At 38.0% G+C, this 14619-nt stretch overlaps 1 protein-coding gene across 2 annotated transcripts; it reads right to left on the reverse strand.

Annotated features, from left to right (window-relative positions):
• Positions 1-8238: 8238 nt before the first annotated feature.
• On the reverse strand, positions 8239-11096 carry LOC120800472 (perforin-1-like). 2 transcript variants are annotated; one of them, XM_040146600.1, is made up of 3 exons: positions 11022-11096; positions 9811-10337; positions 8239-9599 (listed from the first exon to the last, which is right to left on the reverse strand). In XM_040146600.1, the coding sequence occupies exons 2-3, from the start codon at positions 10335-10337 to the stop codon at positions 8393-8395; spliced, it is 1734 nt and encodes a 577-aa protein (XP_040002534.1). In that variant the 5' UTR covers positions 11022-11096; the 3' UTR covers positions 8239-8392. The 2 variants fall into 2 exon arrangements, with proteins under 2 accessions (XP_040002534.1, XP_040002532.1); XM_040146598.1 differs by lacking the exon at positions 11022-11096 and adding an exon at positions 10483-10507.
• Positions 11097-14619: the final 3523 nt, after the last annotated feature.

A 14619-nucleotide genomic window follows, 5' to 3' on the forward strand; every position in this document is an offset into this window, starting at 1 on the left:
TAAAGTTATGGGGGGAGTTTCTCAAAATTAAAACTGGCAGTGAGGATATTATGCTTAAATGATCACAAATATGGTCTGTGTAAAAAAAAAAAAAACCTTCTCACTGTTTGTTTGGAGGTGACACATTAAGAGTGAGAGTTAACACCAACATTTCTCGCCTCACCCTCACAAGTTGAGCAACACCCTGTTCTGTTGACGCTTAAACAGAGATGTGTTACTTGTTACTTTGCTACAAAAGTGTTGCACGGCTGAACATCTGTTGCTAGAAAAACATTCATGTAAACACGATACGTTTATCTGTAGACGTTCCCAGGTTGCAGAGTGCCAATGTGCCTTAGCTGAGGGTGCTGGTCCCACGTCCAAGTACCAAAAAGCTGATGAGAGCAAGTAAGCCCAAGTGGAAATATCCATAGCTTGGAATAACCTGTTTTCAGAGGTGGTCCTGATCTGATGGCGCATAAAAAGTACGCCACATGTAATGGACTGTTTCTTCATTGAATTTTCATAAATACCCATTAGGACTTTTTTTGGCACTCAAATTAGAAAAGACTCTAATGTCACAGGGAAAACAAATCTCTACTAATTAATCCAATTCATTAGAAACATTAAACACAAAATAACTGATTACATAAGTATTCAAGTATTCATAAGTATATATTGCATATTGGTCTATGTGCATATATCTGTATCAACATTACACATCTGGCCTCGGCACATTTTCCTCATTCTTCTCAGCAAAACTGCTCACCCTCTGTCACATTGCACGGGGACCAAGAGTGAGCAGCAATACTGAAGCCATTCCTATGTGACTTATGTTCGGGGGCCGTCGTCTTGCTGAAAAATACATGTTGCAGTTATTATGCCGTCTGCAATGTTTTCCTTCCAGACTTTCTTTGTATATCACATAGTGTTTAAAATAATGTCCAAAAAGCTACATGTTGGCCTTCTCTTTGCCACTCTGCCATGCCATCTTCTTGTATCTTTCCCCTGCTCTTTTCCCCGGTTTGTTTCAATTATCTTACTGTAGCCGTGTTTGGAATGCCCTTCCTCTTTTACTTCTTCATTCATATCCATTCATACTCACAACAGCTACTTCGGAGTAAATACCCAGTGGTTTAACAACTGTCACGATTGATGATAGGGCTTACAGCGCTTAGAAATACAGTAGAAATTGCAACGGAATGATAATCCTCTTCAGAGGCGAACACAAGACTCCCTGTGTCATATAGAACTGCTCAACTCTCTGTCAGTGCTGCAAGTGAATTTTGAGTGATAAATGCTGAACGATGCTTTTAAACATGATGAACAAGTTTGTCACAAGAAGCACAGTTTCTTATCTGTAAATTTGCTGGATCAATAATAGCCTTAGCGAACCTTCAGAATACACAGTTCCTGCTTTTACCGTAAAAATGGAACTCTATCAAAGCAGCCATGTTTGCTTCATTGGCACAAACACAAGTGCCAAAAAGTCAAAGTTTTAATCGTCTCTGCTGATCACACGGGGACTGATCTTTTTGCAGTACACTGATCGTAACTGAGCTTCACTCCCTGATCAGTAAAATCATTATTTTTCATTGTTATTCATACTATGAGCTGTGTGTGTGTGTACCTTGACTTCAGCTGCATATTAAGAAATTTTACTTAAGGCATTTTAATACACCAACCCTCTCAACAAAACCAACATTTTCTAATCAAGCTCCATGAGGCACAGTGAGACTTTTGAGTTTTACATGAACACAAATGAGGAAGTCTTAACTTTTATGCAGTGAATGATATAAGAGCTGCCCTGAAAATATATATGACTGCAAAGCTTAATGTTTCACCTTGAATTCTAGGTCCTATCATCCTGCCTTTTTCAGTTTAAGACTTTTGTCACAAGGCCAATCTACATGTACTTCCTTTTTATTTGACATAAAGAGAAACATTACACAGTATATTCAATTTGCCATGTATTTGGTTTTTTTATAGCACAAGTTAAAGTCTATAACTAGTACAGTTATAAAGAGGACGGTCTAGATCGGCTCTATATGAAAAGTGCCCTGGGATAACCTCTGTTATGATTTGGCGCCATATAAATAAAATTGAATTGAATTGAATTGAAGTTTTGCTTTCCGTATTGTAGTGCTATCAGTGTTTGTGCCTGTACATATGTGTGTCTAAGATTCAAGTACACTGTGGGTAGTGTTTGCTTTTGCAGTCTGACACTGTTTTATATACAACTCCACTGACAGTTAAAATAGCTATGTGTATATGTCACCAGAACTTTACTGCTATCATTGATGAATTGCAAATAAAATGGTAACTAGGTGACCAATAACAAATAAAGGTTATTGATGGCCTAATGTTATTGATGAACAGTGGTGGGAAAAATACTCGAATCCTTTGCTGAAGTAAAAAGCAGCAATATCGCACTGCAAAACGTACTCATATTATCTAAGCATCTGCTGCACTTTAATTATAAGAAATGGAATATGTATTGAAACCAAGTTGGAATATTTTATTTCAATATTATAATATAATTTACATTTTACTATTAACTACATTTTGAATAAAAAAAAAGAAAATAAGACTTGGGAGCAATGCATCATATTTTAGAAGAAGATCATGTGTTTTGTATGAAAAATCTTATACTGCTTAGTAAACAGCAACTGCAGCAGAGTAAAAAGTGTATTTCTCTTGAAATGTATTGGAATAGAAGTATAAAGCAGCATAAAACAGAAGTACTTAAGTAAGGTACTAGGACCACAAAAATTTACTTAAGTGACCTAATTGATTAAATGTACTTAGTTACTTTCCACTACTACTGATGATTGCAAGGTAAACAACACCCCGTATTAAATATAAAGTATAAAATCTTATCTTTTTTCATTTCCCCCACTAGCAGTCTTCACAATCACAACGTTACTGCATTAGGTGACTGGCTTTCCAACCAAATACCAGCCTCGCTTTTAGATTAACAGTCATGCAATTTTAAGATGATCCAAACCTGAAATTCTACAAAAATGTAATTACAAGATTTTAAAGTGACAGGATATATTTGTTAATATAATGTAATGTCAGATTTGTGCTACCTAAAATAGTATTAGCACAAACTACATACTACTTGATGGTTAAAGTAATTAAATACATTTACGGAAGTACACTATTCAATTCAATTCAATTTAGTTTTATTTATCTTGCGCCAAATCCAAACAGTTATCTCAGGGCACTTTTTATCCAGAGCATGTCAAGAGAACATAGCACAATGCATGTTCCACATAAAAATGTATAATAATTACTGTATTGAAGTACAATTATACCTGTATTTAAGTACCTGTACTTGGATATTTCCATTTTATGCTACTTTCTACTTCTACTTCACTACATTTCAGGAGGAAATATTTTGCTTTTTAATTCACCACATTTATTTGACATCTGTAGTTGCATTACTGCAGATTAAGGCTTTACATACAAAACATACACTCATCTTATAAAATACAATACGTTTTATATATAAAACTACATGATAGTGTATAATTTTTGTTAAATGAGCTCTGCCCAATCCAGCTACAACATTAATATATGATATTCTGCACATAAAGAGGTATACATTGGTTTAATAAAGACAGGGTTTGTTCACGTTCCACTGCTACTCATCCAGTACTACATGTAAACCCTCCATCTACCTATTCCATAAATTACATATACTGTACATGCTCTGGGACTTCTCAAAAGTTGCAGTTCATGTTGTTACCACAGAGGGATGCTAGTTTCATGAGAAAAAAAAGGATTGAAATGTCAGATTTTCATAGCAACTGTTTGAATTCGAACTATCTTGTGTCAATAAGCACAACTTATAATACTTATAACTGAGAAACCTTTCATGTTTCTCTGTGCGAGAATTTGAATTATTTTAGAGAAGTAATTTAAGATCAAATCAAAACTATAATAAACCATTTCCCGAGAAGTGGTATTAGTTCCTATTGGGGAAATTGTTGTATTTCAAAATGAGATGACGACTAAAAGAATCTAAAACTAACACAACTGAAGCTAACCATGGTGAACTGATCAGATTACACCTCAACTTTTATTAAGTCTGATACACACATCACAGTCAGGAGTCTGTAATGGCAGGCTACCACTGTTATCAGCTACCTTAGTGGTTCTTCTCCCTTCTGTCAAAACAGAAGTTTTTGAACATGAGCTGTGTGACACGAGGGAATTTGTGTATGCACTGTCTATTTATAACACAGTGAGCAGGTGTGCCGATACACAGAGGCAAAGTGATTGGCTGGGATCCACTGAGGACGCTTTGTGCTCGTGTAAATACATACACACACAGGGAACGTACTCGCATCTGCCCTGTGAAAACCTGCATGCACGCAAACATACACACATGCATTGATCTATATACATCAAACCTTATGAGAGTGTAGGCACGTGCATGTATGTGTGCACACAAGAAGACAAATGTATCCACATGCATGTGCACAAACACATTTACAATCAGACAAACGATTTACAGCTTGCTGCAGGCACTCACACGGATAACCACTCACTTCCACTCATTTCCATTCAAGCAACTCAAATATATTTTCAAGTGTTATCAAACGAAAAAGGAGACAAGTCTTCTGCCCTGAGGGTAGAGCAGATCCACACCCACAAAGCAACAGTTCACTCAGATGATCTATAGCACTCAACAAATCAATCAATCTTATCCTAACACAAATGCACCACATATGGCTTCAAACAAAATGTAAACAACTACTCAGAGAACTACCTGGGACCATATTTTACACCTTCAACAGTGAGGTTGGAAGTGGTTGAGAGGAGGTAGGCAGGGTGTGGCAAAGTACACAGGTTCTTCTGTAGAATCAGAAGAACCACTACCCACGCTGGTTTATTACTGGTACCACAGAAAAAAATGAGCAGCCTTACATGAGAATCGAGGGCGGAAGGAAGATAGCTTTGTTTGCATTTGCTCTTTATTGTGGTCATTTGCACCTACCTTTAGTGAGACTGAAAGCACTGCTGTAATTTCAGAAAGGAAGTAAAACTGCGCAAACAGCACTACAAAACGTTTACCATTTAATGTCAAAAGAATAAAGCACTGATGAGAAGTACCAACACCTAGTATTATATGCGACCAAATGACAATTGGGTTGTTTAAAGTAAAATGAGTTGTAGAAATCTAAATAAGAGAGATGATAGATTCTACAGCCCCCCCCACCCTCTTTTTGTTTTGGATGGAAGAAATTGTTGCAGGATTTTGGGAAATGTTAACTCTCACCTATATGTATCCTAATGAATCATCGCTCATCACATAACATGAACTTTTTGGCTGGACCGCATGTCCATGAGTGAGTGAGTGATAAAGTTACACCATTGGTCAGGTACCCAAATTATGGAGTTTACGCACTGGCTGCTGCTCTTTCAAAATTAACTGGGGCAAACAGTTTCCATTGCGTCACCAGGCAGTGTTGCCAACTTACTGTCTTACTGTCATTACATTTACCAACTTTTCACACCCCTTTAGTGACTTTTCTTCACAGAAGCAACTAAAGACAAATGTAGCCACTTTCCGGATGGACCTTAGGTACTTGAGAAGAGAGTCGCCAGTGTTTCCCTGCAACCGCAAGGTCGGGCTTTCCCTCCACAGGCACACCCCTCTATGCTTCTCATTCAGTTGCCTGCACGGGAGCTGAATAGACGTGAATGAGCTTCTAACTTTCTCTCTGAGTGATCATTTTACAAGTAAATGGAACTGAAATCATAACACAACCATTGTTTTTAACTTATGTGTGTGGTGACTTGGTCAGACAACGTCACAGCTATAAATTTAGGATCTTAGCAGTGCAGAGCAGCAGCTTGGAAATGGCTTGGAAGTGACTGTTGGTTAACATGTAGTCTTAATGGGCCTCATTTAAGTCACTATTCATACTTGTCTGACAACAGAAACAGAAAAACGTGTAATTGAGAGCAGCTTTATTGGGAATTTGCTGTGTTAAAATACTGCATACGTGAGCACAGAGAGAAGGAGAGAAGGAAACAGATAAAGAGCTGCCATATACTAGGTTTGGACCTACTCCTGGTTTATGAACATTAACCATGGACTAGTGGCCATATTCAGACTAACATTAGCCTGGTGTGAAAAAACACAGCCTGCTCATTCATTTTAATGAGCTCAGTTTGGTTGCAAAGAGAGGATGCCAACGCTGAGGGTAACGTAACGTAACATACTCCAGTGTTGAGTCGAAGTCTGTTTTCCCCAGTGATATGTTTCCCATTACCTTAACCTGAACCGAACCTTATCCCCCCTAACAGGAGGGAAACACTATCTGCAATGGGAACAAACTTCAACTTAAGACCAGCTAGGTGCTGCGCTGGCCAGTGAAATAAGTGCAAGTGCACATTCCTGGCAGATCACTTTGTAATGTGAACGCTATATTTTACTGTATATACCGCAATTGTCACGACTAAAGATAAAATAGTTGGTGCCGTGTTAACTTCACAGAGTTGTTGAATAGTATAAACCACTGTGCAGTGTTTCAGCATCAGATAAGCCTTCAAACTCAGAGATCTGTTACTCAAACCAGACTTCCTAGATCGTACTTTGTGTCTCGCTGGTACCTGAAAAAACACACCCCCAATAAGCCTCTTGACTGTTCAGACTATGGCTGCCTATAGACAGCAATTCATGACGGATAGCATGACGCCAGGACAGACATATGTAGATTGTACAAAGCAATAAGAGTCAGCTTTTGATAGGTGGTGAAAAGTCTGTAAAGTATATCATTACAATGAGGCTTTCGGTCACAGGCAGGTGTCCTCAATGTTCCAGAGACATCTGCTGTTTGTGGTGAAAAGCTTTTGCGTAGCCTATAGTGCAGAGTCTTTGTAAGGACCCACTTTTTTTTTTTTTTTTTGACTATGCATAAGTGGGAGTGGAGCCAATATTGGGTTCTACTTTCTTGTTGGGAAATGACTTAGCAGGCAAAAAGGTTGTTGTTACTCCTGTACAGTCTTTAACTCCCTGTTATGACTCTCCACCAACTGATGTAGCAGCCCAGTTTTTCTACAGTAAAGCAACACATCCCAATCAATAAATACCCACATGTTGTTCCATGCAACTTTTGTTCTCACAACTATTGCTGACATCTGCTCCTACCGAAGTTGAAAGCTAAGTTGACCTAACCATACAGCCCAAGATTTTCCTTTTGGGTTGAGGCGCTATAACATCACATTCTGTCCACCTAAGCTTCTCAGTGACAGTAGTCATTTGTCGCTAGACTACACCGTCATCCCATATATCCCTTCTTGCCCTATCCTATTCCATTCCATGCTGCGATACCCTATCCTAGCCTTTGTGTTTTGATGTGAGTCACTGCTTATGTCTTCGTGGAATGAGGTGGCTACCAGTACGAGAATCATAACCAAGCCCACATGAATTATTTATTCTTCTTTCTTTCCTTCTTGTCTTAAATGTTCTACGTTGTGTTGCATTGTTCTCTCTTTCTCCTCTATTAATCAAAAGAGGTTTCAGTTCCCGCCTCTCTAGTTCATTTCACAGCTCCCTTGGTTGACATGTGATTTTCCCTAAGTTACACCAGTGTTACCATGTCTTTTTTAGCAAGGGAAACCACAATGGGTTTCAGTCCTATTCATACCTATACTAATGGGTGAAAGGATTAAAATCAAAGTAGTATATCATCCTTGGAAACATCTGGACAACTGTACCTCACATTTTTCAGTTAAAGGGCAAATCATTTGAGATACAGCACGTTTAATGATGATGATCAAGATTTTCTCTGAACAGTTTCACCGTAGTAATGAGCTATTACTGGTCATGAGTAAAGTTGAAATATATCATTTATGATGATATCTGTGGTGTTATCACAGCATGATTCTCTCCATTCTACAACTAACCCCACAGCAGGGGGAAGTTTACTGAGTAGTAAACTACTAAGTACTAAAATAAGGGTTAAAATTAATATCACACTAATTTATTTTAATTGGTTATTATACTTGACAAACTTAAACACACTCCCCTTAAAATGTCTGGGCAATCAATGCATGCTTGTACAGTATTATTATGAGTATTATGAGTATTACAAGTATTTATGAGTACAAATAAACCAAAAGATTAGACAGTACGTTTATTAAGAAACATTTTTATAACATAAAATGAGACACCAGTGTTGTTTTTGGAAATGCTTCACTGGCAGATTGTATAAAATACATGTCACAAACATAAAAACTGGATAGTGAAAGTTTTACAAACATATCTGTGATTAAAATTGAGAAATTAAGAAAAAAAAAATGATGGTTGCACATGAAAGTTAAACAAAAATGAAAACAACAATTGAAAGCAAAAGAGGCACCGTCAACTACTGGCAAAGTATCCATTCTAAAGTTAAATCTCCATGTCTAATTGCATTTCACCAGCTGGCCCAGCCTGACTGACTGAATGATTTAGCACATCAGTTTCTCCAACAAGAACCCCGTTTCGGGTGCGGAAGACCTTGCCCAGAGATGGACTCATGGGGTTTGGTATGTACTCTTGACATTGCTGACCACCAAGACTTGGTGCGCATTCTACTATGTAGGAGAAAAAGAGGGTACCATGATTTAACATGCAGCTTTCTCGCACTTTCCCTCTACGCAGAACAAATGAACACTGACCGAGCAGATCACTGTTCCAGTAACTGTCCTCATCATAAACAGCGAACTTAAGTTTGTTTTTCATGTCAATTTTGATGGGACCAAATTCAAAGGTTTCTGACCATTTAGGATTGTCATTGTTTGCTATAATGGCAGTGAGCTTTACCTGGTCACCATATCTAACCTCCACTGAACCATCTGTCTGCGTACACCTATCACCATACAGACCCTCTGCATAAAGTCTTAATACCTTTAAGTTGGCAAGACCTTTCCCAGCAGGACAGCAGTTTGACTTGATATTCTGATTACTGTTGCAGATACAAGCACAAGAATCCCTTTTGCTGGACCTCTGCCCAATCTTACAGGTTTCTGAACATTTCTTCAACACTGCATTTTTCTTGATGTACTTCTCCACCTCTTGTTTCAGTCCAGCCCTGGCAGGATGACCAATTGGCAGTATGGTGTGCAGGGGCTTTATGTTGTATCGGACCACATCAGGTGTGTTTTTCAGCGAGTTAAGCCATTTATTATAGACAAAAGGATTTGACTGCCCTTGAAAGAGAATATCAGCTCCATTAATGTTTCCACCAATGACCTCTGTGTTACGCTCACTAAACATGCTGCTGAAACGTTGGCCAGAGCCTAACTCCCTCTTCTTTGCCTGACAGTGCTGGTTCATGGCCCTTACACTGGCAGTACTTGCAAAGCCAGCTGAGGCCTCAACTGATAAACAATCCTTCACCTCTGTTGCCGACATTCCATTCATGGTTGCCTTGCAGGTCTTGATGGAAGTGATGGCTTTCATTTCACCTCCCAGAAACACTTGCACGATGTAATGTGTACCATAGGTGTTGATCAGATTGCGATATAATGGTTCGGTCCTAGATGAATAGGTAGGAAGGGAGTTGATGGCTGATCCAAACTCATGACTCAGTGGAGGATTTCTTGCCAGTCTGTAGCTGTGCGGCACAGACATCAAAAGAGTAAGTTGCAGTCAAAAACAGGGTTGTTTCATTTAGATGTTGCAACTCTGTTTATGTTTTTCACTTTAAGAAAAGTCACTGTCATCATAATTTGTATATACAACACTAAATTAAATGTTGCATAGTCAACTGAAAAAATACATTCTGATTTAATGACAATAAGACAAATATCTGTCCACATACTCACCCATAGAAGTTACAGTAGACAGAATGGCGAAAGAATGTGTAGCGGTCTTCTTTTGACTTTAGCATGCCAAAAGTTGAGTCTTTGGAGTGGGAACCTCCAAAGCCAACCCCAACAGTGGCAGCAGGGATATCAAGGCCAATTTTCCAATCATTAGACACAGATGATGTGGAGTCATTGACAAGAGATTCAACAGAGTCATAAACTATACTAGAGACTGTTAAACTGCACTTAGGGAGGGTTCTCCAGTCCACCACGGCAACTGGGACCTTCTGCTTTTCCTTATTCATGTAGCTGTTTCTGTATAGCCTGCAAGTGCCATTGCCAAGCTTCCACGTTTCAGTGTCGATGACATAGGCACCTTTCCGCTCCATTGTGACGATGTCAAAGCCTTCTCCACCCAGATTGTAACCAGGGACAAAGTGAGCCTTTTCACACTCTTGTGGTTTTCCAATGAAGCTTACACTGGATGGCAGACACAGAGGACTCCATGCCCAGCACAGGAGCGTGAGTTGCCACAAATTTGCCATCTATATGGAGGATGGAAGAATAAAAAGCAACAGAGGGAAAAAGGCTTTAAAATTTTGCAAAAGTTTTGAACAGTTATGAAGATGATGAAATCAATACCCAACACAAACTGCTGGTAAGAGAGAAGAAAAGACTCCGGTGGATTACCTTAACTGTTGACAACAAGCTGTTGACAACAAGCTGTTGACAGCAAGCTTTAGTCTGAGGCTCTCAAAGTCTCACTAAAGTTGTAGTATTAATGTCGTAGAGGTGGAGTCTTTACTGCCAACCTAATCTATTAGATTCTAACAAGTTTTATATTTAACCAACTACATTCACACATTTTCACCTACTTCCCATCCTATTAAGATGACAGATGAGACGAAAAGGGTTTTTGCACTGACACATTAATATTGTATGCTCAAGAAATTAAGCAGTATAATTAAAAATATAGCTCAAGAAGACTGGTTAAGAGAGATTGAAGCATTGATAGATGGCCTTGCCATCTGTATGAAAAAGTAAAAAATTGAGAAAAGATAAAATGGCATGGATGAAAAAAAAATCAGTTACAATGATATGCAGCAATGCATGAATTGAAAGGCATAAAACAGTTGATTTCAAGATTTTCTTAATACACTGAATTTGATGTGAGAGACTACTCAACAAAAACTATTAGTATCACAGTAGAAAGGTCTCAGGTGTCTTACCTTACCTTAAGTGTCGACAACAAGTTATGTTCAGTGGCTCACAAAGTCCAACTTAAAGTATTGATGTCCAGGAGGTGGAGTCTTGATTGCCTGTGTAAAATATTCAATTCTAACAACTTTTATATTTGACCAACCTCATTTACACATTTTTACTCACTCCACACCCTGGATGAAACTTTCTGCCCCAAATGGGGAAACAGGGCTTTTGAAGTTGTATATTAACAGTACGCAAAGAGACAAAATGATACAGCTGAAAAGATTTCAACTGAAGAGGGCTGATTAAGAAACATCTGACAATTGTAATATATGAAGCAAAATTGCAAAAATAAATATACCACCAGTTAGCACTGGATCACAGTGCTAAGTGAAGGGGCAATCAATTCCAGAGAAGGAAACGTGGTTTTGCACAACTATAATATGTGAACTATAAATGTCAAAATTAATACGCTGCAATTATACAGTATGGTACCCGAAGTGTAAAGTGGTCCAGCCCCAAATTAACTCTTTTTGCAGCATTTCACCATATTTAATGTGATTAATGTTTTATGTCACTCTTCTACAATGTTTTAGATTAAATCAGTCAATTTTTTTTATATTTTTGTAATAAATGATTAACTTTTATGTCTACTTGTAACTAGGAAATCAAAATGCAAAAAATATGACACCTATATGACTGAGCTAAATCTAAATGGTAAATAAAAAATTTTAAATTTTTAAATCTATATTGTGAATCTAAACATTGAATCAATCGAAAGGTTAGTTTTCAAACACAATGTAATGTTAGATTTAGATTATCTCTCTCAATATCAAGCCTAAATCCTGAATTAAAGTACGTGTTACAATTTGTCATCTCTCACCGGTTTATTAGGCACACCTACTATAGCTAAAACTGATGCAGTGACATCCAACAGACTTGCAATAAATGCTGTATAGCATGAATGTTATAATGTGTTTGTTGAAACTGGTTAAAATTACAGAGGGGCTAATTCAACTTAATGGTCATTTAGGAGGTGGTTGAAAGTTATTGTGTTATCCACAGAGTATTTTCTAATATTTTGTCCACCCTCTTTATATCAATGATGGTGGACTAAAGAGTTGTGTGTATTTGTGTAAGCTTTTTGATGGTAAGATGTTTTTTTTCATCGTGAATTGTTCTTTTAGGAATTAAATGAAATGAAATTCCTTTGCTGAAACATTGAGATGTGACTGGACATCAAAAAACCCACCCAGGTTCAAAGATGACTGAGTGGCTGAACAAATGAGTAATTGTGGGAAAGTGTTGTGACTCTTCTGCAGATGTGTACAGTGCACCTTCCCTTTAGTCATTGTAGTTTAAATATTTAAATTTAAAGTTTAACATTTTGGAGAAAATATTCAATAACATTTAGATTTAGATTTGACATTCTATATTGCTTTTTCCACACATTTAATGTTTGTTTTTTTCACATAAAACCCTGAAACTATTTACAGATATTACTATAAATCTTGTTACTATATATAAGTGTTTGGACATTTAATGTGATCATGGATCACTTTATAAGAGTGCACCACTAGATTAGCAGTGCACTACATCAGTGTGGGACAGTTTTTAAATAAAAGATCAAAAGTGATGCCACAGAACCAGAAATGTTGTCTTTATTCCATGCAATCTTCTTCTTTGTCAAAACCTGGTACCTACATTACCCACAAAGCAAAACTCTCTTTATACAACTTTTTTCACACATGAAGTTTTAGTACCCAAGACCTGTAAACAATTTTTGATGTGTTAAGAGTAGTTTGTTAATTCGTGAAATCCCCAGTCAACATGGGCAGAGACACCAAAGACACCATTGCTGCAGTGAAAGAACACGTTTCACAGAAAAGGACATAAATCATTACATAAATGGAACACAAAATGGCAAATGAAGTTACCAACTGGCTGGTGGAGAATGCCAGACATTGAGCAGCTACAGAGCCAGTTACTGTATTTCTCTCAGGAGCTGATAGAGACCAGAAAAGAGCCACAGGCAGAGAAATGCTGGACTTACTTTTGTCTAGTAGGCAACTGTATGCAGTGAAAAAAATCAAGATGTAAAAGAAACATTAGAGACATGAGACATTCATGGCTGTGATATTGATATAACGCCATCGTGTAGGTTTTCTGCTGGGCTCTAGCAGTTTTTAAGGCCCACAAAAAAAGATCTCTTTTTTAAAATTGGAAGCTCACACTGTCGTTTCACTGGCCTATCTGTCATGGCAATAAAAGAAGGTGCCAAATTACACATTCTTTCAACAGAAGTAAGTTTTGCACTACTCCTTTACTGAGCACAAATGTATGTAAGAGGAGTAAGGTTAACAGAAATAATAGTTTTTGACCTTCCTTTTATTGGTAGAAAGACAAGTCTTACAGTCATGTGAGCTTCTTGTTTCTGAGAAGATTCATACAGTATGGGTTTCATCCGAGAGCTCCGGTATCCCTCCCAAATGTCCAAAGACATGTTAGTTAGAAGAAGTTGGCACTTTTGTATTTCTAGCAATGTGTTTGTCTGCAAATGTTAGCCCTGTCATAGACTGGACCGACCTTTCCAGCGTGTGTACATCCGCATGCCCCTCTCTTGTCCTCCAGTGCATGCTGGGATAGGCTCCAGCCTCCTACAAACCTGAACAGGATACACAAAAAGAGGATGGATGGATGAACTGTGTTTAGGCCTAATAATAACCTGCGGTCAGTGAGGATGTACTGTGCACAATTGACAGGAAACATCCATTTTTTATGTTCTGGCTTAAAAAAAAACAACAACTCTGTCCCTTAGCTTTGAAGAAGTAACCTTATGTAAGACAGAAAGAGATACAGGAAGTGTAACAGTGAGAGTTCACACTTTCACATCTTGCCCGTAAAGGTTCACAAACACCCAATGTATGATCAGAGAGCAAGGTTATGTTGATGATTAGACAGAAATGTGATGCTCTACAAGTATTTTGCACAGCTGAACATCTGTTGCAAAAATATAAATATCAATATAGCATGGGTAGTATGTGGACAGAAATTCACAGATGCAAATCTGTAGTCGTACTGTGTGCCGGTTCCTTATTGAAAATCCACAGGCTAAACCTGAGGATATCCACACTGTGGGCTGAAATGACTATAATTGATTACATTATAGATATCCATGCTCTACAAGTTCAAATTGAGCAGGGAACATTTTGCAAATGTGTCAACCTTGAGTCTGTACTAGCTTTTAACATTTTCCCCATTCTACTTTGTAAAAACCTGTCAGGCTTTGTGATGCATTGATAGCATGAGTGAACAGCGAGCATGAAGTCCTCACACTATTGGTTTTGTTGTCTGGAATCTGATTTGGCCACATCTTGCTGCAAAATAAGTTTTATCTGCTGTTGAAGTTACTGGAAGGACAGCTGCAGGTTTTTCCCCCCAGTTTTTTTGCTGTGTTCATTTGCCCTTCCACCTTCACAAACAGGGCCTGCTGTAAGGAAACAGGTGATGAGTGAAACAAGTTTTTGTTGAAGAACTTGCTGCTAAATTCTCCACTGTGTTTACCATCTAGTTGCCAACTTTGTCTGTCTGCCATGTGGCGCTGCATATAGCATACAGTGGGTC

This window comes from Xiphias gladius, chromosome 15, assembly GCF_016859285.1.
Source record: "Xiphias gladius isolate SHS-SW01 ecotype Sanya breed wild chromosome 15, ASM1685928v1, whole genome shotgun sequence".
NCBI classification, from domain to species: domain Eukaryota; kingdom Metazoa; phylum Chordata; class Actinopteri; order Istiophoriformes; family Xiphiidae; genus Xiphias; species Xiphias gladius.